Below are 26822 nucleotides of genomic sequence, written 5' to 3' on the forward strand. Positions count from 1 at the left end.
TGAGTACGTGTTTCTGGTTAAATATGGGGCTCGGCCTCCTGTTTTCAGCAGCCAGCATGGGGGCTCCAGCTGGGCCCACAGTAACCAGCCTGCTTGGTGGTGGTGGTGGAGAGCCCACCTCTGTGCTGGTAGTAGGTGACACGATGACAGTCCCCACTCCAGCTGGGGCTTGCTCCCTCGCTGGCTGCTGCCATGGGCAAGAAACAGTTTTGTGTTGGGGAATTTAAATTAATCTAATTTATTGCCAATTAATAAACAAAAGCGGAGAGCCAGACGTGGTTCCTGTGAAGAGTTTATTGGTGTAGCTGTTTCCACTACAGTCAGAGGAGTCACAATGCACAGCGACAACAGGCCTCCTACACTACATGGGGAGGACAGGACACACACGGCCACAGACACACAGAGACACTTGTCTCTCCACCCCAGGCCCTGCGGAGGGGGCCAGGCTGTGGGGCAGGAACCTGCCACGGGGGGAGGTTTCTTTCTCTGGTGGGATATTTCTGCAGCCTCCCGGGGAAGGCGTCGGGCCCTCCCAGTAATGAAGCACCCACCATCTCTCGCAGGAGCCAGGCTGATAAGTGGGAACCGGGGCAGCAGCCTGTCCCAAATCCAATGGTGAAGCGAGCATCCCAGCCTCCTCCACAAGGCCGCTCCAGCTCTGACCGTCAGGGAGAGGCTGGGGTGCCCGTCTCCTCTGGCACTGCCCTCAGAGCTGCCATGGGCAGCAATGGCACTGTCAGCAGTTTCTGAGGCAGCTCTGAATGGGGGGCTGCCAGCCTGGGGACACCCCAGGGGACAGCCCTGCCAGGCAGAAAGGTGTTCGGAGCTGCCCAGAGGTGACGGGGGCTGAGTGCTGGGCATGCTGAATGCTGCTCCTTCCCACTTGGAGGGCACCCCTGGACGTGAAAGGTCACGCTGGTATGGCAGAATTGGGGCTGGGGAGTCTCAGTGACTTCCTTGTAGGGCTGCAGGGAGCCAGACCCAGTGGATCACTGCACAGGGAAAGGGAGGGGACCCAAAGGACTGTTTTGTGCTCCAGCACCACATCTCTTGTGTAGTTTCTTAAATATGGTTTGTTCTCAGGGACAGGGCCCTGGGGATCTGGAACTGGGATACAGCCTTGTGATGAGTTTTTACCCCTGCAACCTTTGTGGAGGTGCAGAATGGCACAGGACTCCTCTTAGTCTCTGCAAGAGGGCAGGCACTCGAGGCTTCAGGATACCTGCTTGTCCCCAGCCTCCCCTCCCTGTGCAGTTTTGCTTTTGGAAGAGGGTTGGGAAAATTGGGACAAAGCAAACAGCCTCCCCTATGCCAAGCAAGAGCTGAAAACAGTCCTGTGGGAGGGTGACTGGACAGATGATGGTCTGGAGGACAGGGCCAGGGTGCTGGTCCCTTCTGGCCCATCCACCAGGCTGCAGCAGCCCCTTGGGCCAGGGGCTGTGGCACAGGCCCAGCGTGAGCACTCCTGGAAGGGGCCAGAGGGAGCAGCAGCAAGGCATCCACCAGCTGAGCAAGGAGGCTGCTGGCCTGGAAGAAGCCCACTGGCCGTCCGCAGGCAGCATACAGCCCGTCCCTGTGACTGCTCGGTGGCACATGGTGCTGAGACACCCAAGCTTCATGGTAGCGGAGGGGGACACAGTGGCACCAGCTGGCATGGCTCCCCTTCACCACCTGGAGACCAGGCACAGGCTTCCTCCAGCAGGGAGAGGGCAGACCCCTGACCCACGCACACTCAGGACCCACGCAGCTTCAGGATGTGAGAGGCAGCTCTCAGCCCACCAGCTCCAAGAGGAGAGAGACTCACAGCCTCTGCTGAGCGAGCGATGGGGCAGCAGGAGCCGGGGCTGCCTCCTGCGGGGCTATGGAACAGCCATTCGTTGGTCCAGGCAAGAGACTGCGTGACTCACGTCAAATCTCCAGTTAGTCCTTGGGAGGGATGAGCAGGTGCAAGCGGCCTGTCCCATGAGCGGGGAGGGCAGCTCCCAGCTCACACAGGCATGTGTAGCTCGTTGTACTCGTCCCGGCCATCCTCGTCAAAGTTCGGCTCCGCATCCTCCGAGTCCAACTGGGGAGAGGCAGAGACCAGGCTCTGAAGGCCACAGCCACCCCCAGCATGGGGTCAAGCCTGGCATAGAGGGATCAGCGCACAGCAAGCCAGGCAGCTGGGCTGTGCTTGGAAGCAAAGCTCTTCCTCATTCCCCTGCCAATGGGCTCCTTTTTTTGCCCCTTATGCCCCTCCATGTGTCACCAGCCTGATGCCCTTTCCTGTAAGTGTTCTTGTTTGACAGTGCCCCATCACTGGGGCTTTGGTTGAGCACAGCAGTTCCTCCCTCCCCCCCTGCTGGCAGCACCCTCTTCTGGGTGCTGCTCCAGGTTGCTTTCCAACAGGAGCTCAGGATGTCGGCAGCAGCAGAGGAGCTGCCAGCAGTCAAGGAGCTGCCAGCACCCTAGCACTGTGGTTAAATACTCCTACGCCAAGCAGCCACAGGTTCTGCTGTGCTGCTGTGCTGTCCTTGCTGCTGTCTCAGTGCGGAAATGGAGTGTCTCTTGATGAATGAGCCACAAATGGGGAGGAGGATGGAAAAGAAAACCCTTATTCCAGGCCTCTGCGTTGTAGAATCCTCTGTCTCCTTGCCCTAGGGTGCCCATCCATCCCACACTGCACTCCCAGGGCTACAAGCTTTGAGGAAGCCATCCACCCACCTACTGCTGTTGAACAAAGATCCCCAGACAACAGCAGGGAAAGCCAAGGCTTTGCCAGCCCAGGATCTCCCAGCCTTTCAGTCTGCCAAATTTCCTCAACCTCACCCCAGTGTTGCAAGCTAGACTGTGAGGACAGTTATCTGCTTACCGCTTTGAGCTCCCTGTCATGGAAGAAGCGGGGCAGCACGAAGCGTCGCAATGGCACTGTCATGATCAGGACAAAGGGGAAGGCCAGGGATGCCACCGTAGATTTCACCACCCAGAGCAGCACAATGCAGGCCAGTTGAATGCAGGTGAAGAGATTCATTCTCCAGGTCTTCACCTAGGGAGGTAAATCCAGTCTAAGAACACATTATCCTTCCACACAGATTAACGAAGACCCAACTGGCAAAACATAATCCTTCTCCATAGCATAGTACAGTAACACAACACTGCTGCATGCTCCACCTGCCTGTACTCTACAGCAAGGTGGAACTCCATAACACATCAGCCTCTGTGCAACCTAGCAGCATACCCACCTGGCAGTGCAGTGTCCCTACACCCACTCAAGCAATGCATCACTCCTATCAACTATAGTCCATCCATACTATATCCTGGCATTTCACTCCTGTATGCAGCCTATCAGCATGCTATCCTAGCGTTGTATCATCTCTGTGCATGGCTTGCACTTACTTCTTGGCACAAACTTGCAGCCAAGGGCAGGTCACCAAGCCAAGCGTCATCCTAGCAAAGCACCATCTTCCCTCACCTGCCTCTTCTTCCTCTGCTCATTACCTGGTTCCCCACAACCTGCCTTCCTCACCTTGACAACATAGATGTGGTCAGGGTGGTGCTTGGATGGCATGAAGATCAGGAGCAGCCGCTCGTAGAGCTGGATGCCAGTAAGCGACGTAACCCCCATGTAGAGGAAGATGCCGAAGAGCACAGCCAGCGGGATCTGCCGCAGCATGTTCCCCATCACAATAGACAGACCTGCACAGACAGAGCTCAGGGCATGGTGTGTCCCACGCCAGCCCCTCTGCAAGGCACCTCGGCCTCCGTCCCTCTCCCCCCTCCTCTCTGTCTGTCCTGGGGTGCAAGGGAAAGGAAGCTCAAGAGGGGTCTAGCTGGAAGGTTTGCAAAGATGGACTGACCATGGGGGGGGTACTGAAGGCTGCCAGAGGAGAGCTGAGTGCAGGTGGGGGCAGTCCTGCAGCTAGCAGGCAGAGCGCAGGCTGGGCCGTGGGGCAGGGACACTGCCAGGAGATTCAAGTGGTCAGCCCTGACCTCCCCCCTCACTCCTTCACCCGAGCAGAGGCTCACCAACGAGGGCAGCAATAAGCACTCCGGTCACACGCTGCTCCTTCACCTCCTCAATCTTGGGCTTCTCTCCCGGTGCGATGGCCTTGCTCATGACCGTCAGGGCATTGACGTGGGTGACGGAACGCACTGTCGCCGCGGTCAGCCAGGGCAGTCCGAAGAGCGCACAAAGCCCCCCCATAGTGCCAATGAGCAGCAGGTCCAGGTGGAAGCCAGAGCCTTTCAGCAGCTTCCTCTCCTTCTTGCTCACAATCAGCCTGGAAGGAAAGAGATTCCAGGTCAGTGCCAGGCCCAGCCTAGTGCCCAGGGACAGCACTGCGGCTGGGGACAACGTTCGCTCCCTGGAGAGAGCAGACATGGGGACAAGGAGACGGCTGAGGAGAGGGGCGGTGGCTGCCAACCTCAGGTTAGAGGTTTCCCCTTGTGCTGGGCTGAGGCAGGTCTCCACCACACTGTATGCCAGGAGGGGAGCCAAGAGACGATGGGAGAACCCAAGAAGGTACAGTCTGAAATGACCAGGATCCTGCCCTTGCTGTCCCGCTGGGATGCCAGGCGCATCTCCACATGAACGGCACCAGCACCCGTCCCAGCCTTGCCTGCCCGGGGCTTAGTGGTGGTTGGTGTTGGCAGGGGAGGTACTCACGTAGTGATCTGTGTCTCCATGAATATAAGAATGAAGACCAGGAGGGCAGGGATGGCAGAGGCAAACATCATCCACATCGGAAAGGTCCCACTGCTGCCCATGGGGTGAATGAACCAGCCACGCTTGTGAGGAGATGTGACCGACAGGCCAGAGGGGACATTCAGCTTCTGGTGGTGTAGCCACAAAACCCAGCAGTTACTCATCAATACGCACGTGCCCACAGCCTCACACAGGACTAGCCTTGCTTGATCCTCCTGGTCTCCCTGGTCTGAACGCCTCAGATGATGGGACAGCCACCCTGACCCGAGCAGGACTTTCTCATGGATAATCCCCTTCAGTGCAAAAAATCCCATGTCCCCTAACATGGGCCTGTCTCATTTCCTTTCAGCTATTGGAATTGCCTTGTTTTTTGTCCAAGAGACCAAGGAAATACCTTCTTTCAGGAACCTCACCCCCATGTCAGTGCTTGCAGACCATGGTTAAAATGCTCCTTGACCTCTGCTTGGACAAATCAAGTGTCCTGAACTGCCTACCCTTCTCTGAGGTGGCTTTCCAGACTTTCCAAGCCTTTTCTGAGACATTTTTCAGTATTGGTTTTGCAGTGTGGACCCCAGAAGTGGCCACATTCTCTCAAAATGACCTCACCCTGATCATGTTCAGAGGGAATACATGTTTGTGCTCCCATCAGAGACCACACAGACTCCTAGCTGTACATTGCCTTCACCCTGTGTTCACCAGCATTTGAACTTTCAGCTCTGCGCTGCTCTACAGCAGTTCTTGCTATCTGCCTGTGTGAGCACTGCAGGAAGAGTTTGTGATTTGCATTTATGTTAATCAGCATAAGTATGAATAATATTCCTGGAATGCTTGTACTTGAGCTAAGCTGTGTAACTAACTACCCTTTTCTCGGAAAGCTTTGTACATATGCTGACTTAATACTGAAACGATAATGCTTTTGACATTAATTGTAGAAGGGTATGAAAAGAATGTAACAAACAACATGATTTTACTAACGTCTGATAAAACCAGATTTTTCATTGAAATTTAAATGAATAAAAATGCATTTGGATTCCATTAAGCCTTGGGCTGTCTTGACAAAAAGTTTGGTGAACAGAAAGTACCTTTCACCCTCTCCCTGATGTTAGCTGGAAAAAATACCATAACAAAATGATATAACTACACATCTACTAAAAAAGGAGGGAAAAAAGGAAACCTGTGAGATGGGTTTGTTTGATAACATTTAAGTTTGTGCATAAACTGGGAAAGAGATCATTGTGTTTGAGATAAAGTGATCAAAATATTTAGTAGCCTATGATCAAGGAGAGTATAAATATGTTAAGTACTAAACCATGACAACTACCCCACTGAAACCACTCTATGCCACCCTCTTCAGTGTGCATAACCAGTTTATGTCTTGTTGATTGACTGCAAGTTTTTAGAGTTACAAACAAGGAATTAACTGCACTGAATCTCTCTGAATCTATAAAAATATTTTTATTTTATTTTAATATATTTTTATATATTTTATTTATTTTATTATTATTTATTTAGATTCTAAATAAAACACTAAAGCCTCCCCTACTAACAGCTGGAATACCAGAGGGATACCAGGGCACTCAAGTCTCTGTAGCTCTGGTTTCAGTCTCAGCAAGACCCTTGGAGCTTCCCTTCAGCGTGGGAGTAAGGATGAGGGGAGCATCTCTGTTTGCTTTGTGCTGTTATGTCTAAAGAGGCAGGAAATACAAATCCCCCATTGCACAAGAGCAGGCCACAGTGCCACAGAGACCGCTGCTGGGCTGCAGGAGGGGCTCTGAGGGCAGCGCTGGCACCTACCTGCGTGTATGTGTCAGTGATGGTGTAATCCACCAGCACCATGACCAGGATGGAGATGGGGATCCCGAAGTCTCCAATGATCCGCCGAGCCTGCAGAACAAACACACTCGCTGGCAAAGGGAATGGGCCAGCTCTGTGTACCCACCCTGCTACACGGAGCCTGCGACAAAGCAAAGCCCCAGATGGGGCCAAGCACCACGGCAAACCTGAGCACTGCTGATGAGCAGGGCAAGGGAACCCAGCCTTGACCCATGGGGCTGTGCATCCCACTGTCCAAATAACACACAGTCCTCCAGCCACTCTTAAGTGACTGGCTAATTGCTCCTACTGGCCTATTCGGATGGTGCTCCAGCTATTACACAGATGTCCTGCGTGTAGAGAGCTGTCCAAAGGCAAAAAGTTGTAAGCTCTTCCTCCTACATTCTAGCTTAACAGACTTGTATCCAGCCAAAGGAGCTTTCTCAAGGTCCAGAGAGTCCTCTGGACTCAGACAGTCCTCTGGTCCAGAGGGTCCTCTCTTTCCAGCAAAGCTCATGGGAGCAGGACAGTGCAGATACCATCATCAACAGCCAGCTCTGGTCTGCAGCCTAGGCCAGGCTACCATCCCTTCTGCATGGTATTTAAGGGATTGCTGGTGTTTCTTTGGGCGATGGTCCAAATACTCTGGACAACAAAGGTCTGAAGCAAGAAGCATTATTTGTTTGGCACAGCCCTTGTTCTTAACATCTGGGTCCCACAAACTTCTCACCTTTCCTCCTAAGAAACGGCTGTTCTTGAACTTGCGCATAAAGAAGGCAATGAAGAAGGTGCCTAGCATGAGGATGAGGGAGAGGAGAGCAGTGTTGGGCTGCATCCTGATTCCCAGCGACATCGCATCCGCAGGGAGCATGCTGGCATTCAGGCCGCTCTGCACATCTGGTGGGTAGAACTTCAGCAGAGGATGTTCTGCAAACACCTGGGCAGGTGAGAGAAGCAGCGGGCACTGTCACCGCAAGGAGGGGCAGGGGGCACTGTCACTACTGGGGACGGGGGGAAGCGGAGATGTCCTGCTCTGTGGAGAGGTGAGGGCGGTAGATGGTGGGCGCGGACAACCCCAGCATCCATCACCTCGCCTCGCAACCTACCCAGCTGGAGAGGGCTGGGGAGAGAAAAGTGGCCCCTCTTTAATGCCTCCTGCAGGAAGAGAAGGGGAGACAGATGTTAGGGCTCATCCTGCCAGCCTCTGTGGTGGCACAGGGGCCAGCTGGGCTGGGGCATGAGAGGCCAGCAAAGAACTGCTCTGCAGAACACCTAGGAAAGCTGTGGCTGAGCTGGCCCTGCTCCCCTGCCTCCGGTACGCTAAAGTAGCAGGTTCCTGGGGGATCGAGAGATGCAGCAGCCCATCTCCCTGGGGAAGGTTCACCTTGTACAGTTTGTAGAAGGTCTCGTAGATAAAGATGAGAGAGATGAGGAAAGCAAAGATCTCCTGGGTGAAGGGCGAGATGTAGCGCACCAAGAAGCTTCCCTCAGCTGCCACAATAATGAAGATGAAGACGATGAGCCACAAACCAATCCACACTCTGCCTGTCAGATATTCAATGCCTTGTGTCTGGCAGAACTGAAATGGAAAGGGGCAGGAGTTATTCATGGCTCCTCAGGCTGCCTGCTGCATCTGCTCCCCATTAAGATCAAACTCTCCTGGAAAAAAGCATCTACATCCGCTTGGGCATCTAGCACAGAGATAGTGAATTCAGGACTGGAGCCACAGGTAAAGTTGCAGAGTTTGCATTAACACCAGCCAGCTCACACCAAGCAGGTGTTCACCACTCCAGTCTTTGTAACAGTATCTCCTTCACTCTCTGCTGAAACCATCCCCTGCGTGATGCTCCCCATCCCACCCATATGGAGGTGCCGTTACTCAAACACAGCTCTCCACTGCTCCACGCACTCAACAGCACAAGCCTGTTCCCCACAAAGGAGAGCCTGAGCAGCCTTCTATGTCCCACTTCATAAAGGCTACGTTAGCTGGGGCATGATCCCAGACGGCGCCCTGCATACACACACAGTTGTATGGGTGTGATGAAAAGCCCCCAGGCTGTCACCACAGACCAGACCATCTCCACTGCCTCTGCTCATCCACACACAGCAACACCAACCGCTTCCCACACAAATGACATCCCTCCCTTTGCAGCCTTCTTCGGCACCACTACAGACAGTGCCCTCACACAGTACCACACACCCAGAGGTACACATTTGTACACAATGACTGGGCAAAGCAAAAGCAGTCAGTGAGAAGTGCGGTCACAGGAGAGCAGAGAAATTCCCACTGTGCAGTGGCATCACCAGCTCCAAACTCTTGACACACCAAGGTGAAAATCTAGCTGTAGGAAAAACCATGCTTTAAAAGCCCAGACATGCTAGGAGTCAGAAAAAAGGAGAAGGATTAGACCCACTGCTTGGGAGTACAGTGACGTGGATGCTTTTAACAGCGAAGAGGTCATGCTACTTGAGAAAGAGACATGTCCATCCTGGCTGGCCAGGGTATCTCTGCACATACCCTTGGGCTCATCCCGAGAGGTGGGAGTAATGTACGTGAGACATCCCAAATGGGTGGTACACTGAACATTGTTGGGTTCCCATACAAGGAAACCTGGCCACAGGTAAAAGTTGTGAAATGATCTTCAAAGGAAGCCCCAAGAACAAGAAAGTATTATGGACCAGCATTTTAGGATGCAGCTACAAATGCTCATTGTGCCAGGATGGGCTGCAGCACAGGGCTGGGGGACGATGCTCCCCTCACAGCCAGCAGGTAGAGGAGTGCTGTTACCACTGTCACACCTCAAGGGGGTCAGCCCATGGGATACAGCACCAGGAGGCAGCAGTCCCTATGGTGTGACCTGCAAAGGGTCAGCAGAGCCAGGGCCAGCCCCAGCCGAGCTGAGGGCAGCCTGACAAGACCCAAGGAGTCTACACTACCAAAGATCCTTTGGAGAGCTGAGAAATGCCAGCTGCCCTCTCCAGCGCAAGGGCAGAGCGAGCAGGTGCCAAACATGGACACTGCCTCACATGTACCTTGTAAAAAGCTTCTTCAAACACCAGCAGAGGCCCTGAGAAGCCAATGACCAGGAGCGGCTGGGCTCCGAGCAGGGAGAAGAGGATCCCTAAAACCGAGGTGGAGATTATCAGCTCGGAGACCCCCATGAGACCCTCAGTTTTCTCTCCTGGGAAAGAGAATAATGTGTGAGTGTTATAGCCCAGACACAGGCACTGTCACCGCAGGCAGGCAGGCTGCAGATACAGCTCCAGACGGAGGAGGCAGGTCCCCGTCCCATCAGTCAGAGGTTCCCTGCGTTGGGCAGGGAGCACAGAGGGAGCCCAGGGAGCCGAGGCTGGAGAGGCCAAGCGGCAGGGAGGGGACAAGGCAGCAGCCGAGGTGCAGCGCTGCTGCTCTCCCCGAGCAAGCAGCACCGAAGCCCACCCCAGCACAGCATCACACAGACACAGCCAGTGTCCCAGCGTGCAAAGAGCAGACCAGAAAGCAGGCCCATTACCTAGGAGTCCCCCGAAGGTGATGGCAGGAGAGAGAGCAGCAAAGTAGATGAAGAGAACGGCCGCGAGACACTGGCTGTGCAAGGCGTCTCTGATGTCACTGAGGTATTTGGGGTACCTGCGCTTTATGTCCCGAACCAGACCTCCAAAAAATATCCCGGTCCGCTTCAAAGGGTCGTCCTCAGCTTCCTCCTCTTCTTCCTCAGCTTTCACTTCACACAGCTCTGGGGGTACATGGAGGACAGGGATTGAGCAGGGGAATGCAAGTCCGCCCTTGGGCTGTCCCTCTCCCCCATAGCCAGTGAAGACCTTCCTCCAGCAGCACTAACCCGGTGGGCCCCCTGCGACTGCACATCCCCCTGCCTCCAGCTGCCGGAGCTGCCCACAGCCACTGTCCTGCCTCCCCCTTGCCACCCTCCCCGCTGCCCATGGCGGGAGCCGGGCCCCGCTCACCCCTCTGCCAGGCTCTGTGAGGGAAGGGCTCACTGGGGCACCCAGGGCACTAGGCACAAACTCTTTTGCCCAAATGTGAGTGGAGAGACCTTTGGCTTCCTGGACAGCCCCCTCCTTCATGGACTTCTGCTCCCTCTCCTTCCTCTTCCTCAGCAGCAACTTCTGGAAGGTGGCAATGGATTTGAGCAAGTCTTTCCCCTCCACCTCCGACGGGGGGATGACAATGCTGCAGTCCAAGAACTCATTGATTGCGTTGAGGAGGTCTTGACGGTCATCTGCCATGTATGCAGCCTCATGGAAGTGCTGGGAGGGGCAGGGAAAATAAAGAGGGAGAAGGCTCAGACCAAGACTGCACCCAGCTACCTACAGCCTGGAAACACAACGCTTGCTGCGACCACACAGTAACATCCTGCTCCCTCGACCCACTACTTGTCTCGCTACTGCCACTCCATGACCCACACTCCCAAATCCCTCCTCAATGTCCTTCTACCCAATGCCCCTCACATAATCTCACGTCTCTCCTCCCTTCCCTATCCATCCTTTCCAGTGACCTCCTTGCTCCTGCTTTTCTCCCCCAAGCCCCACTGCTCTTGCCCAAGACCATGCAGCATCTCTGCCAGCTGCATGCTCTGCCAGACCACAGGGTGCCTTTCATGGGACCTCTCCATAAATCAAAATCAGATCTGTGCTTCCTGGCTAGCCTGGTGCCTCTCATTCCCTAGGCTAGATGCTACACCTGGCCAGCCCATGCCTTTGTTCACACCAGATCGCTGTGGCTGCATCAGGCCAAGATCCTTCTCCTTACAAGCTTTGCATGACATTGTTTGGTCCTGCAGGGCTGTCATTCAAAGCCCAGCTCAGGGATGTACCAGAAGCCAGGCACCACAGAGATGAAAGACTTTCCCGGACCCTGCAACTCAAAATTAGGACTCCACAATAGACCGATGTCCTTCTAGTCTGGTCTTGGGTTTGTTTTGAGGGAGAAGCTGGTGGAGCCCTGAAGTACCGTAGATAAAGCACAAGAACCAGGACCTGAGCAGGGAGCATAAGAGACTCTTGGGAGTCTCCACATGGGAGAAGGAGGGAAAATAGGAGTCTACAGCATGAGGGAAGCCATGCAAGGGAAACTAGGCAGAAAAGGGAAGATGGTCCTGACAGCAAGGGCAAGATGACGAGGAAGGACTCCAAGGAGACCATGAGGGTACAGCACAACTGCAGATAGGTAGGGAGGTGCTGGCAAACGGGCAGAAGTGCTGCATTGCCTCTGGAACATGCCTGCAGAGAAAGGGCTGGAGGAAGATGAAGAAGTGAATAGCCTGTAAACCAGGTAGGAGACAGCTAAGGTCCCTGCAGCACACAGACTCCCTGGAGCCACAGCTTCAAACTGTAAATGATACCGTATTCTCTTCATGGCGCCAGCCACTGTGTAACCTTGCTATGGCCAGCCCTGGCTGAGGGAGCTGGTTCCCCTCTTCCAGCAACAGAGGAGCAGAGGCTCAACTGAGTGAGATCAGCCCACAAACGCAGCGCTGAACCTGGAATATGGCACCTCACACCTTCTGGCTAAAAACACGGCCTCAGCTGAGCCCTGTGCAACTCCTGGGAAGGGCTCTTTCAGCTGGGAGCCATTGTTGCCCACAACCCACCTGCTCCAAGTTGACCTTTTAGTCCTCAATTCAGGGAGAGTTGTACACTGGTGGCAGGACGGGCAGGTTCGTTACTTGGCTATAGTTACATGGCACCAGCCAGGAGGACACTGTGAACCTCTGATTCTCCTGTCCTGGATGTATGTGGCAGATGCTCAGATTGTCTTTTTGCCTTCAATTCCTTACCAGGATAATGAACCTCACTTTCCTGTCATCTAACCAGATGGGGGACTTCTAGCAGTGCACAGGCTTGGCAGAAAAACCTTCCTGACTCCTCATCTCTCCTCTTGCATGGATGTGCTCCTCTGCGTGGATGCTCAGCTAGAAAGCTTCATCCAAACACCTGACAACAGTCCCCAGGCATTGCTGGGTCTTTTTGCTAGTGTAGCCTGGGCTAGGCATCATGGTCACAAACACCGCTCAGCCTCCCCTACTCTCTGTTTGTGAGACATCAACTGAACAACTCTTCTAACCTTGGGCAGTCTTTTGCTCCTGCTTTTACATACAGCCCTTTTCTTCACTCAGCCTAGCACTCTCTGTCCCAGCCAAGTGTCTGTCCTATTCTTCCCTCCGTACTGGAGCATCCTACCTTGGTCGGGGCAGGCTGCTCTTAAAAATCCCAGGTGCTCACGCCTGCCTGCCCCACCTGGGCCTTTGCACAGCATCTTTCAGCACTCTCATCCCAGGACTGACTTCTGAGGAGCTACTGAAGCTCCCTTGAGCATGCCAGCATCACCGCCCAGCAACTCCTCACCTTGTCGGACATGAGGGTGGAGATTGAGCGGCCAATTTCATGGTAGTCCATGTTGGCCTGGCTTGGTCCCAGCAGCACAAAGATGAATCTGACAGGAATCGGGACCTCCAAGACAGATTCCAGGAAGACGGCCTCATTTAGTCGGACAAAGGCCATAGTTGGCTGCTCCAGGAACTGCACACAACCTACCAGGAGGCAATGTTTTGAGCAGAGTTAATCATTGGGGTGAGCTGTACTGGGCTGCCTTTAACAGTGGAAATAAAGATTTTGGGGGTTCCCATGAGCCCTGCAGTCCTGTACTGGTCTCCAGACCACTAAGACAGCATTGAGCTTCATGCCGAGGACTGCTCCAAGTCCCCTGTTCACTGATCATTCCCAAGCAGTGCTACTTTCTTTAGCTTCCCAGTTAGCCCATTCTTCAGAAGGTTGTTTCCCACTAAGCCACTGCCTTATGAAAGGAAGTCTCTTACATGTTACTTTTATCAAACTTCTAATCTCATCAAAGAATGAAATCAGGTTTGCTGGACACGACCTATTTCCCATAAACTTCACTGCTTGGCAGTAATTACATTCTTATCCTTTAGTTCTTATTAATTGAATCCCATATTAGCTCTGGCATTACGTTGGCCAGGAAGGATGTCAGGTTAAACAACTTATAGGTACTGGATCACTGTCCTTCCCTTCTTGAGCACTGATGCTATAAGCTTTCTTCTGTTTTTCTTGTATGTTCCCTGTATTCCTAGACTTTTTTTTTTCAGATGAAAATGAGCCAGTTCTCTAAAGACTCATAGGTGCAAACTGCACAGTTTGTTTTACAATATCCGCATCTCATCAATGCTTGGCAGCCTCCTCGGTTCCTAACAGATTGGGAAGTACTCCTGCGTCCTCCGGCACGCCAGCCGCTTCCTTCCCATACTGAACACAAATGTTTATTGGATACTTGTATTTCTCTGTCATTATTACTGATCCTTCTGCCATCTGCGTCCAGCAAAGAGCTGTGTTCTGTGTTAGACTGGCAAATCTGGGCCATCTTTGTGCAAGTGAATCCCAAGACATAGCCTTACCTCAGAAATGGCCAGTATTTAGTTATCTGAGTATTCAAAGTGCGTTTGTGAAGCTGATTTGGCCTCATCGTGGTGAAGTATCAGCTTGGTTGAGCTGCCAAGCCTCTTTGCCTGAGCTTTTCATCTACTGGATAGGCAATGACATTTACTTTGCTTGTAGCATAGCTACGTTTGCCGAGATGTTAATGCCAGCAAAGTGCTGACGACTACTCTTGTGGTCAGAAGGCACCAAGCCCACCGATGCTTGAGCCTGTCTGCTCACAGCCCTCTTGTACAGCGAATTATCTCCTGGCAGCGCCATGGCCAATACCCAAGACCTTGCCACCAGCTAGGCCCTGCTTCTATGAAATCAAAGCTCCCTGGCACACATAACCAGCAACCAACACTGGCCAGGGCAGGGCCCAGCTGCTGGCATGGCGTGAAGAGGCCAGACAGAGGGCAGCGATGGTCAGAGGACAGCGTGAGGCTCAAGAGCAGTCAGTGCCTGGCCATCAGAACCTCGGGCACTACCTACCCACTTCTGAGCTGCAAAATGGGATGTTCTGGTGAGCCTGGCAGGACTTTCTCCTCTAAGCTGGGCCCCAGCTCCCAGCAGCAGTGTCTATCAACCTCTTCCGTAATTTAGGAAAAGAACTATCCTGGCACCCCATATGTTTACCACAAACAAAACGTGCAGCGTCGCCAGAGAGCGTACAATGGCTGCCTTCCCTGTTGAACTTTGGGAACGTGTACAAGATGACCAAATACACCTCAGGAGGGAGGGCACAGACTGCTGAGGCCAGACCAGGATCTGCACTAGTCTCTCTGGGCACTGGAGGACTCTACATGCTGCCCCTTACCCACAAGGACCACTGTGGCCTCCGCGTCTTCAGGGATCTTCTCCATCAGTTTCAGATATTTACGGTGGCCCTCAGAGTTATGGAGATGAGGGTTTTTCTGCCAGGGAAGAATACAAACAAGTAAGGATGAAGTCCCCATGCCTTGGTCTCCCTACACAGCCTTCCCACCGACATATCTGCAGCCGGGCTTGCCTCAGCTGCACGCCCGACACCCTGCTTCGCAGGCAAGGCACCCTCACAGCAAAGGCCACCCTGCAAGCGCCACAGCTGTTGCTGCCATTGCACGCTCAAGGAGACGTTTGCATGCAGTGTGAGGCTAAAATTAGGTCCCGAAATCATAATGCAGCGACCTGATTTCCAGTGCTCCAGGTGATCCAGGGGAGCTCAGCCCTCACAAGTACAAGGCCCCCCATGAAGGGGCCCAGAGGTTGGTGCCAAGGGCTGCCACCAGCCAACAGTTGTCCCCAGGGTGTGGAAAAAGAAGCAGTAACCCCCCATGTCACCCTCACCTCCTTGCAGTCAGTCTCATTGGCCTTGGGGTCCACCATCTCAATGCGCTCTTCCCCCATGAGGGGCACACAAGTGTCAGTGGTGTGGTTGTGGTGGTGGTTCCCCACGATGGAGTTCATGCTGGAGCTGGAGTGGTTCCTCGGGAAGAAGCCCTCTTTCTCATCATTTGGGTGGCTGAGGGGGAGAGTGGTGGCCATGAGGGGACCTGCCTCCCTTGCCACCTGGGGCTCGCAGATAACCCCCAAGCCCTAGCAGCCCTTGGCCACGTGCCACCCACCTGTGCTTCAGCAGCAGGGCGCGCAGCACGTTGGCTCGGTCTTCTGCTCTGATCTGGTCAGAGATGATCATGGTCTCCACCATGAGGTGAGCAATGCCGGGCAGAGTGGTCTGCTCCAGGTCAAGGAGGACGGCACCTGCCAGCAGGAGGGGAAGAGCCCTGCTCCTAGTGTGCAATGCTCCCTGTCACACACGTGCTCTGGGGACATAGCTGTCTCACCAGGAGCCAGGCTTTGGTTGGGGTACAGACACTCTCAGCTGAGAAATGCCCCAAGTCCAGGTGTCCCATGCCCACTGTGTAAACCCTTGTCCCAAGAGAACCCAGAAGCTCCAAGATGCACTGGTAGCTCTGGTGTCTCCCTCTCATTTTGGTCTCCCACTCTGACCAAACTTGCTTTTTCACACCAAAGATGGGTCCAAGACCTGCTGGCCCAGGCACAGATGGGTGTTGCAGTTGCCATGTGCCTGAGAGCAGCAAGGCAGAGCAAGGAACCAATACAGGCACCCTTGGGCTAATGCAAACCCTGGCAAACAGGCTGCAGGATGGTCTGTCTCCACAGACCCTACGTGGAGCCTGGACACAGATGCTGTTGGTGTGTCTCCAGCGAGGGGCTAAACCACAACAGAAGCTGTCCAGCAAAACCTCTCCCAGAGCAAGACACAAAGCCTGCCCTGCAGTTCCTGACTCACCATGGGCAATCGTCTTCCTGAGCTCCAACAGGCTGCGGAAGGACAGTGAAGCCACATGGGGTTTCCCCCACCTTGCTGTGTCCTCCTCCACATCCTCCTCAAATTTGATCCAGCGGGCCGTCTCCCTCCAGTGCATCTCCTGGTTCTTATCCACTACCAGCTCATTCAGCTCCACAAACACCTAGTGCAAATTAGACCGAGGACATAAGACTTCCCCTGATGCATACAGCTTTATCAGCAATATGTGGAAAGCCTCAGGTTTGTTCTCAAGGTACCGCTTGGTCTAAAGTGCTGCCTGAGCAAGCCTGCCTCAGTTAACCAGAGGTTTAGTGAACAGAAGCAGCCAGGACAAATATCACTGGCAGCGTGCCAGGAGCTTCCATCAGCACATGAAGCACCAGAAAGCTCCAAGTCAGATGGCATGGGCAGGGGAGAGAGAATGATGCAATGCTGCATCCCTTTCTACTAAGCTGTGACAATTTTGTCCTCTGCCTGCTTCTTGGTTTCCCCCAAAATTGCCCACACTTACCAGAGATGGTGACATTATTGTGCTGCCAACTTCCACAACAGCACTCCCATTTCTGTGACTTTAATGTCTTTCCTAAGGTCAATGCTTTGTCATTTCAGAGAAATCTCTGCTTTTATTGAGAAAAGTATATTTTCAACCCTCATGATAATGGATAAGAGCTTGAAATTTCACCCCCAAGGTCATGTAAAGAATTAATTATATTGAAACCACATTTATCACTTTATAGAGTGCCTGTTTCTAGTCCTGATTTATGGCTTCTGAACAAGTGAGGGAGGACAGCACATAGATACCTCATGGGGCTTTCTATCCAACTTCTTCTTCTTCTTCTTTTTCTTGACAGATGGAGTTGATGCTAATTTTTTGCTTGTCCTGGTGATCTGACTCCGAGATGGTTTTTTCATCAGATGCCTCCTCACACCAGGGTTATCTTCAAAACGGTGGCCTGAAGACATGGGAAAGGAAAAAAGACCACCAGTTTGTCTAGTGGAAACACACTATCTGGCAGGGAAACACATCCAAGCCCACTCTTCTCTCATTAGCTTAGGCCAGCAAAGCCCTGGCAGCTGGAGCACTTACCACCATCCTCCAGACCTCTGAAGATCCTTCCTGCCTCACCTGCCTACTTTCAGCTCTTCCAGACGTCTGTGAGCTAATTCCTTCAAGGCGGTGGCTTCCTCCCAGGCTGTGCACACGCTGGAGCACCATTGCAAAAGCTTTTATTCCAGGTACCTGAATAAGTGGTGCATGAAACCTCCCCATCCCCCCTCAACCAAAAGCAACCTAAAGCCTTGTCTGTACCTGGATAGCACAGGCAGGCACCTGGCTGGGGCTCATTTCTCCCACTGGAGGAAGGCCTGGTGCTCAGCAAGCATAAAGAGCAGTGAAGGGGAAGAATATTTAGCTGCTGGTCTGGGAGGCACATGGAAATATCAATGACAGTTTTATTTAATTATGCGATGAGACTGTAGGATAACAGTGCAGACCGGGGCTGGCACGGAGGCTCGGCAGTTAACTCCAGCTATCGGTGTTTCTAGATGATCCGCAGTGCCGCTGTAATGCCCTCTGAAAGGTCTGCGTTACAGAGTTTGGCTGGCTGAACCAAAGCCTCCTGAAGCCTCCAGAGAGGCTGCTGAAGCTGCAATAAAGACCCACCACCAAGCTACCAGTGCTGTTGGCTAGCCAGCGCCCACCAAAACCTGACCACAACCGTGCCAGCCCCTTTTGCAATGCCAGAGAAACAGCACCTGGACAACAGCCTGCCATGGAGGGCAGCTTCCCTGGATGCTACCTAGAGACAGCAAGTGTATCCTCCTCAGCACAGAAAACCCATGGGGATGGGGAAAGCCTCACAGCCCAGCTCTGGGATGGGCAGGCTCCCCCAGGTAGATCACCGAGTCAGGGGTTTTGCTCAGCTTTGGTCCATCAAGGCTTGCTGACCCTGCTTGTAAGGCAAAGCCAAGGTCTTCTCCCTGGGGGACCAAGGGCAGCTCTCAGTTGGCTAGGATGAACGTTCAGTCTCCATGTACTTTTCTGCACTTAGCTACAAGACCTGCAGCTCTCAGGGCACGAGGCATAGCAAAAAGCACTGGGTTTGAAGGCCAAGTGGTCTCTTTGATGTCGCAGGAAAATATCTGTGCACCTCTGGCATGGAAAGACAAACCCAGCATCCAGCCAGGCATACCATGGCCTTGCTCCTTGGAAATCTGGGTCGCTAAATTAAATATAAAATGAATCAATACTGGGCCTCAGGGCATTTTTCCCCATTGGCTGCGCTGCTGATGCATGTTCCACTGATGGCTGGACTCCTCCCTGCTTCACTTACTGCACTGCAATGTTGATAGGAGCCAATAACTGCCCACCACTACAAATGTTTCTGAGAGCCGGGCACATGTGGGGCTTCCTTGGACTTTTGCATGGATTTCTCAGTTCCTGCGTGCATGGCAGCCACTTCATTGCACTCAGTGCGTGTTCATGCATAAAACAAACAGTCCACCAGGCACAGGATCTTGGTATATGGCAGCTTTGCTCCAATCCCTGCAGCTTCTGATTCTCACTATGTCCCTGGAAGAACAGGGCCGGAGGATGCTCTGCCCAGCAAGACAGAGCGCTCACCCAGAGCATGGCAATCCTCTCCCATGGCAATGACAACCTGCTACGCAGTGCTCTTCAGCAACAGCCCTAGAAAGCACACACAGGCGTTCATTCTCAGCCACCAAATGGCTGGAGGACAGATAAAATTAAAGGAGCCAAGTTTCCTGCCAGCATCTTCAGTGACTCCCACACTCACTGACAGGGACAGGAGCCGAAGTGCTGCAGGCTCAGAGCGAGCTGGTGAAGGTACACCTCCAGAGTCCTGCAGAAGACGAAGGAGCAATCCACTTTGCCGCTCTCCCCTGGCAGTGCTTGTGGTCACTGAGATGCCAGATGGGGGAGACAACTCATAGGAGCAGGGTGGACACATGGGTTTGATTTAGGAAGAGGCCACTCGCTTTGGGAGTCCCATGGAGAGCCCAGCTGAGGTGCTCCACGCTGCTCTACAGAGAGCCTTTCTGTGTCCCATCAGATTGGTGCTTCCCCAAATGAAAGTCAAGCTCAACTGAGCACCTAAGTCCAGGGTCCTTACTCAGGACAGGATCTTGGACTGAGACCAAAGGGTGATGAGCCCAAGGCATAGCTCTGCCCTCCTTGCTTGAAGCCAAACTCCCCAGGGTGAGATGAAGCAGCCAAGGACAGCTCTTGCTGTACCTTCTCTCCAGTGCTCCCCAGGAGCAGAGCATGAGACAGTGACAATGTATGAGGACAGAGAGTGATTCCTATGGCGGCTCCACTACAATGAACTGGGATGTCACCCTCCCACACAGCATCTCCTACAGCCTCCTCCAGAAGACCTTCTGTATTGGCTTCCACAGTCAGATTTCTTGGGATGACCAAGTTCCTATTCCACCAGCTTAAATCTGAAGATTACAAATATGACTTTGCACTAGTTAAAGTCTTCCCCCAGAGTGCCTGTGCTAGTCAGTCCAACTCAGCGGGCAATTGCCTTCACGTGTTAGCTCCTGCTTCCCTCCTTTCGTTACCCTCTATCCACAAGCACAAAGCCCAGAAAGAGGCATCAGAGTATTTGTATCAGTACTAGAGAGCAACTTGCTAGGCCGGCACCACAGGGATGGGGCACACTTCCCGTGTACTCCAGAGGTTAAGTTACAGCAAGAAAAAAGAGATTGAAATCCCATCTGTTGGAATATTTAAAATTAGACTAAACAAAATGCTAATCAACATACAGCAAGTCACAACCCTATGCCGGCTTCTGGAAAAAGCTACTGCCCTGCCCTGCCCTGTGCAGACCCCAAGTCTCTCCTGGCTGGTGCTGAGTTCAATGTGATAGGGACAGGTGAACCCCAGCTCATCCCTGCTGCCATCCAGGTGTCCCTGCACAGCACTCCCCATGCTCTGAACACTAAAAGCAGTGCAAGGAGACCAGCTCGGGTCCAACAAGGACTCTACTCTGCTCAAAAGCTACTAAATTCCTCCTGGATCTGAGTGGGTCCTGAAGAGGTACTGCCATGGAGTAAATAGCTGGGCAAGTGGCACTGGCTGGACATGAGCTGGCTCTGCACAGAACTGATTCTGCCATCTCTGCCGTATCTCTCTGCAGGATTAATCCACAGTGTGGATTCATTGTGCAGAATAATTAAGAGTTGACTGTACAGCACATCCTATTTCAAGCACCTGCAGTATTAGCTGTAGCAATCAATGAATGAGTTAACTGCTAGCAAGTCAAACTTCCCCACTTTATAAGTGACGGATATCACACCTTGCAGAAGCGATCTGCCCCTTCTACCTTTCCAAGAATAGCCATCCTTTCCCAGGTGAACCTGGGGCAATTTCTCACTCTTTTAATGTATGGTTTGCTCAGCTCAAGACAGCTGATGGAGCCAGTTTGCTCCAGGATTCTATTTCAAACTTTGCTGTTATTATACTGTCTACCAATTTACAGTAACAAGTAGCAGACTCAGCCAGAAGCAAACCCCCTCTTGCTGGTCCCTACAGAAGCACATAGGCAGACATTTCTTCCCCGAAGGCTTGTAAAGATGGGCCAGCTGAGAAAGAGAACACGATGCTGGGACTGGGAGGCAGAGGAAGTTAAGTGTTTTGCCTGAGATCGCACAGAGGCTATGGCAGCGTCAGCTGAACCAAGGCATCCTGAGTCCCTGTTGCAAGCACTCTGCCTCCCCACTCCTGCATGCAAAGCCAGCAAGCGGGCTAGTTCTGGGACCATATCACCCTCCTGTGTGCACTCCTAAAATCCCTTGAAAAATTAACACACGATCTGGATGAGGGCAACCACCACAGTGCTACGGCTATGAACAGTGTCACTCCCAAGGTGACACACAAAGCCACCTTTTAACTGTGAGTTACCACCATCTGCCAAGGAAGAACCACCTGCGCGAGGTGGGAGCGAGGCTCCGGTTTCTGCGCAGTTCCCAGGACGGCTCAGAGATCCAGCTCTCCACAAGGGATGCACGGGTACAGAAACAGATGTGGAGAACAGAAAGGCATTCTTCGCTCTCCGCATTCCTATTCTCTCCTTCCCTGCTTTTCCCACTCTTGCTTCCTTCCTCTCTTCCCACTTTCAGGCATCTCAGCCAGCCTGCCATTAACTACTATCACAGCCACACTCAAGCCTGCAGACACAGGGACTAGGTTATTTTCTCCTCTGGGCATTAGGCTACGGTGCAGAGCCAAGAACCTGATACCCACCTCTGCTGTTGGATCCGCAGCTCGGCTCAAATTCCAGCAAACAGAGCAGCAGCACACTGTCACCTTGTGCCACAGATGGAAGGGGAAATGTCTCTGTCCTTATACACACCTCGGAGCAGCTGCTTTTTCTCTGGCCACGGCACGGGCCACATCCTGATAAGCACAAACAGCAAGATGCAGCTGCCTCCGGAGCTGCTCGAGCGAGACACACACAGGGAAGCACCTCAGCACTACAACACAGATCTGTACAAAGACCTCAGACGGACACACAGACACCAGGAAGCTCCTCCAGTGTCCCCAGGCACACGGTGGGGCACACCGTACCTCCTCTAAACCAGGAGACCAACCTGACACAGAGAGGGTGGCAGACAGCAAACACAGGGTGAGGGGATACGCACTTTAGCTGGGGGCTCTGATCTACAGCTGCAACTGTGGGGTCACTGCTCCGGTACTTACAGGTGGGCTCCCCACCTGGGTAGCCCAGATGGTTTCTGATGGCCTCCCATAAATCATAGTCTTCAAAATTGAAGGCAAATTCATCAAAGTCTTCATAGCTGAGCGAGTTGCGAATACAGGTGCTTATCGCTACCTCCGGGCTGCTGCCCCCTTCCGATTCCTTCGCTGCCTCCGCTCTCTCTCGAAGGGTTGTCATCTTGTCCTTGTGAAGGTCAGGGGTCAGGTGCCATGAGCCACTCGCCTTCAGAGGAGGGGCTGGGGTAGCCAGACTGATGTGTGGAAAGCAAGCTACCCCCCTGGGGGGGCTTCACCGAAACCCTGGGGCCAGCCCCGTTGACTTGCTCCCCTCCTCACGGGGCATGAAGGTGCCGGCTGCAGCAGCCCCTGGGACTGATGAGGTCCTGGGAAGGCTGGCTCCACCCAGGGTTGTTTTCGTGGGGGGCTGCCCCACCAGCTCCTCAGAAGCAGGGTCCTCGCTCTGCCGTGCGGTCTCGTGCCAGATGCCCGGGGACGCAGCGCCCGCGGCCCAGGGACAGCCAGGCTGTGCGTGCAGCACCGCTTCTCTCCCTCGCTCCCCTCTGGTGTCTCCCTCCCTCTCCAGCCTGCAGAGCAACCTATTGAATTCTCCATGTCCTCGGGCCCAGAGCGTGCATTTCCATGACGTCTCTTCTGTCTGCCCTCACGCCGCACACAGGGGCAGTCCCCCTCCGAGGCGCTCTGGAGGGGGCAGCTGCCTCTCCACCAGGAGAGCAGAGAAGAGGGGAGGCTCCTCACCTCAGGTTTTCTGCAATGCCAGAGCTGGCGTGCCGCACAGAGGGCTGATCGCTGGGAAAGTGTGTCAGGAAAGGAGAGAGCTGGGTCTCAGAGAAATGCAGGAAGCCCTGAACCAGAGAGGGCAGTGGGGCGGGTGGAAGAGCAAGCGTACGTGGAGTGGGTGTGAGTAGAGGTGCTGGAAACATGGAGGCCGGCGCTGTGGACATTGCAAAGCTGACAGAGAGGAGCCAGGGCTGGAATAGCAGGGGCTGGGGGACAGGGAGGTGAGGACCAGGTCCTGCGGCAGGCTGAAGACCATGCCTGGAGCTGCTAGGGAAGAGGGCAAAGCAGGGAGAAGCAAGGGACACGCGCACTAGTAACGTAGGTAGTGTTGCAAAGCCTCACTTTTCATGCCATCCAAGTCAGCGGACGCCAGCATCTGGGCCTCAGCCTCGTCCGTGGGGACGCGCTGGTACGCCGCGCTCTCCAGCGTGGTCATGCTGCCGATGCACATCCTCTCCTTCAAGTCATAGGTAACCCGCTGTCCGCTCGCCACCTGGCCCCAGGGCTTGCGCTTCTCCCACCCACGAGACAGACGTTCCCGAGGCGCAGGGAGGCTGTAGGAACCAAAGAGACTGATGGTAGCAAATGGAGTGAATGAGGATGGGCACTGGCCCCTCAGGGGCTGAGGTCCCTCGGCCCAGCCCTGACCAATAAGTCCCTGAGAAGGAGCAGAGCCAGGAGTCACCTATCCCCAAACCTAAAGGTTGCCCCTTCTGCTCCTCCTCTCCCCCACCACAGAGTGGGATCAGCCTGTGGTCAGTGTTGGGGACCCACCTCTGAGTCAATGGCCTCACGGTCCCCTGACTCGGCCAAGCCTCCTGGGGCTTCCCAGCCTGTAGGTCAGCACGACAGCGCAAGTTAGCTGGGAGGAAGAGTACTCCAGGTGTGCAGCCCAGTGCCCCCAAACCCACACCCTGGGGATCCCACAGACCCAAGGAGGTTGCAGGAGTCCCAGGGAGCAACTGTCCCACTGGAGAGCAGCCGTGTTGCTCACAGCCACTCTCCCTCCGGGCCCCATGTCCCCTCTGGCTCAGCAGGCAAGTTCAGGTTGGGCAGAGCCGCTGCCCCCGGGGACAAGGTCTGTGCGGCGATCCCGAGCCAGGGAGAGCACCGCTCGCCTACCTGCGGAGGGAGGCAGGGCCCTTGTCCTGCAGCAGGTCGGCGAAGCGTGGCACGGGGGACAGGATGCCACACTCCTCCTCCACATGGAACTGCGCGGGGGCCAGAGCACTGCTGGACTCCTCCTCATCACTGCCGATGGTGAACTGCAGAGATGACAGTCCTGACAGCAAGAGCCGGGGCAGGCAGCCTTTGCCCCAATCCCTGGCACGCAGATCCTCCCCATGTCCACATCTTCTAGAATGGGCCACACCGACTTCCCCCACATGCCCCACATCCTGGGACTGGCCATATTGAGCCCCCCCCATATCCTATACACCCTAAGAACAGACACATTGATCTTCCCCCGTGGGTCTTACACCCCCAAAATGGTCATGCACACCCTCCCCAGCATCGACCCCAAGCAATGGTTTATCTATCACTGTCCTCTAGCGCCCATCTCTGCTAGGCAGGGACAAAACCACTCTTCCTACAACCTCTTCCCCCTGAGCAGCACACTCCCTTGACCATGCACCCTGGCACCCTCCCAGCACTGACCCTCCCTCCACCTCCCCCCAGCCTCCGAGCCCCATCCAGGTAGGGATGCCCTAGCCTTGCCTTTGGTTTGCTTGGGGGCTCCAGCTTAGGGGACTTGTCCTTCCCACGAGCTTCACCCTCAGACTCTGCAGAGATCTCTTTCTCCTGGGCCTCCTCTGCCTCAGATTCTCCTTCTTCCTCTTCTTCTTCTTCCTCTTCTTCCTCCTCTTCTCCCCCCTCCTCGTCCTCTTCCTGGATGGTGGGGGTGACCTCCGAGGGGGGTACCGAGGTTTTCTTCTTTTTCCTCCTCCTTTTTTTTCTCCTGCTGGCGCGGGGTGGCCTCTTTTGGAACTTGAGGGCAGAAGGGAGGTGAGTGGAAAGGGGATGATGGATGTGGTGCGAGGTTTGGCGGTGGACTGAGAGAGAAAAAGAGAGTCAGGGGCAGGAAGAGGCTGGGAGGAACCTGCCAGGCGCCCCTCCAGGAAACAGCATGGTCTGGAGATCAAGGGCCAGGAAGGGCAAGGAGAGCCACCAGCCCGCAGGGACATAGCAAAGCTCTTTCAGTGATGCGGCAGGCTGTGTCCAGCCTGGGGTGGCTGGGGAGGCAGCCCTCATGCAGTGCCAAACCACCCCAACGCAGCTCCACTGCCCTGAGGAAGGCAGGACTCCTCTCCCAGTGTTGCCAGAAGCCATTTGCACGGCTATGCAGAGCTGTGGTGACCTGCCAGAGGCACCATCCCCTTCCTAAACATGGGGAAACATTCCTCACATTCTCAAACAAGCATGATTTGGGCCCTTTACAAACGTTCTAGAGACACGGCTTAATGGTGGACTTAGTGTTAGGTTTACGGTTGGACTTGATGATCTTAAAGGTCTTTTCCAACCTAAATGATTCTATGATTTTCTTTCCTGCATACTTTGAGTTAAATAGATGCACCTTATTTATCCCCCAGGCTTTGACAGAAAGTCCTTCCTGCATACCCACAGAAACCACAGACCAAGCCTTTTAGTGCAGATGCAATCTAAGTCCACATCCCAGGTACTGTGAGGGCTTGTGTCTACCAGTCTCTGAAATGCAGGTTCAATTAGGAGGCTGTCTTTTAAAAACCAGGGTAAAAAACAGGGCAGAAGGACTTTTCTTTAAACTAATCTACAAAGAGAAATTTATACAGGCTTGACCTGGGTGTCGTGGGAATTACAGAGTGAGAAGAAATTAATGGCATTTCTGAGCCTTCACTCAAAAACAATGATAATGCACTAGGCAGGGAACGGGGTAAGTTCAGCATCTCCCTGAGAGAGAGAGGAAAGCCATTTCTGCCAGGTCTATCTGCAGGCACAAAGCCTTCCATAGATAGTCTGCAGGATGCACAGATCCTGGGGCTGCACCCGGAGCAGCTGAAATCACGGGGGCACCAGCCACTTCGCAAGGGGGCTTTGCTCAGCAGCCCTTCCTGAGGAATTGTTTCCAGTCTGTTTTGACTTGGTTCCTTCCCAGCTTTCCTGTGACATGGCAGCAAAATCTGTTTATAGTGAAAACTACCTTCAAAGGACATTTTCAATGGAAGCTGTAACCTTCTCCCTGGGAGAGCCAGGCAGGTTCATTGTTCTGCTGTCATGTTTCCTTTCCTTTGGTTTCTCAAGTCTTTTCTCCCTTGTTTCCCCCCTTGGGAACAGCAGGGATATTTCACACACCCCCCAGTTCAGCAGGAGAGGCTTGTGGCAAGATTAGAGCAGATTGGAAATGGTCAGATATCTGCAAATCGGGAAGAGTTTGGGCACCTTTTCCTCCAAAGTCTTCTTTTCTTTGACTTGACTAGATATACCCTATTCCACTCACAGGTTTTGGCAGAAAGACCCTCCTGTCCCACTGCTGCACTCCTGTAGGACTGCTCTGCATGCCACAGATAGGTCAGGCATGAATTTCTAATGTAAGAAGAAGCAAGGAAGGCCCCAACCGTACACACGTTGCTCCTTCTACAGCACAAAGCTGCTGGTGAGGACACAGCCCATCTTTCCCTCCTGGCTCGTTCACATCAACCCAAGACAGAAACATTTACATTCTGGATCAGAAGGAAACCGAAGCCTTGGGCTGCAGGAAAGGGCAGTGATGGTAAGTGACTGATCTGGCACAGAAGAGGGGAGCACTGCTCTTCACCCCTGCACTCAGCCCTCCTCGTGTCAACTGATCACAACTCCACAGAGGTGGCCTGGAGGTGGGAAAAACATATCTCTCCCAAACACAAAAGTCTTCATGCCTCCCTCTTCTTCCTCCCTGTCCTCCTGCAAATCCTGTGTGTACAGCCCCTGCCCTCCTTCCCTGCTCCCTTCCTTGCACTGCCTGCCTGTATGGAAAGCTATTGCCAAACCAGTGTCCTATATGTTTGATT

At 53.7% G+C, this 26822-nt stretch overlaps 1 protein-coding gene across 1 annotated transcript in view; it reads right to left on the minus strand.

Annotated features, from left to right (window-relative positions):
* Nucleotides 1–1850: 1850 nt before the first annotated feature.
* The window catches only part of SLC4A3 (solute carrier family 4 member 3), a 33388-nt gene continuing 8416 nt past the window's right edge, over nucleotides 1851–26822 (minus strand). The window contains exons 4-23 of the mRNA XM_075028596.1: nucleotides 24517–24851; nucleotides 23923–24065; nucleotides 23143–23354; nucleotides 17058–17209; nucleotides 16239–16419; nucleotides 15550–15685; nucleotides 15272–15446; nucleotides 14763–14859; nucleotides 12860–13044; nucleotides 10549–10762; nucleotides 10009–10230; nucleotides 9530–9678; nucleotides 7881–8075; nucleotides 7227–7433; nucleotides 6479–6568; nucleotides 4646–4812; nucleotides 4006–4259; nucleotides 3506–3675; nucleotides 2852–3025; nucleotides 1851–2065 (exon numbers count right to left, since the gene is read on the minus strand). Of these exons, the coding sequence (XP_074884697.1) occupies nucleotides 1988–2065; nucleotides 2852–3025; nucleotides 3506–3675; nucleotides 4006–4259; nucleotides 4646–4812; nucleotides 6479–6568; nucleotides 7227–7433; nucleotides 7881–8075; nucleotides 9530–9678; nucleotides 10009–10230; nucleotides 10549–10762; nucleotides 12860–13044; nucleotides 14763–14859; nucleotides 15272–15446; nucleotides 15550–15685; nucleotides 16239–16419; nucleotides 17058–17209; nucleotides 23143–23354; nucleotides 23923–24065; nucleotides 24517–24851 (3536 nt within the window). The 3' untranslated portion in view covers nucleotides 1851–1987. The remainder of the gene's footprint in view (nucleotides 2066–2851; nucleotides 3026–3505; nucleotides 3676–4005; nucleotides 4260–4645; nucleotides 4813–6478; nucleotides 6569–7226; nucleotides 7434–7880; nucleotides 8076–9529; nucleotides 9679–10008; nucleotides 10231–10548; nucleotides 10763–12859; nucleotides 13045–14762; nucleotides 14860–15271; nucleotides 15447–15549; nucleotides 15686–16238; nucleotides 16420–17057; nucleotides 17210–23142; nucleotides 23355–23922; nucleotides 24066–24516; nucleotides 24852–26822) is intronic.

The sequence above is a fragment of the Buteo buteo genome, chromosome 5 (genome assembly GCF_964188355.1).
Source record: "Buteo buteo chromosome 5, bButBut1.hap1.1, whole genome shotgun sequence".
NCBI classification, from domain to species: domain Eukaryota; kingdom Metazoa; phylum Chordata; class Aves; order Accipitriformes; family Accipitridae; genus Buteo; species Buteo buteo.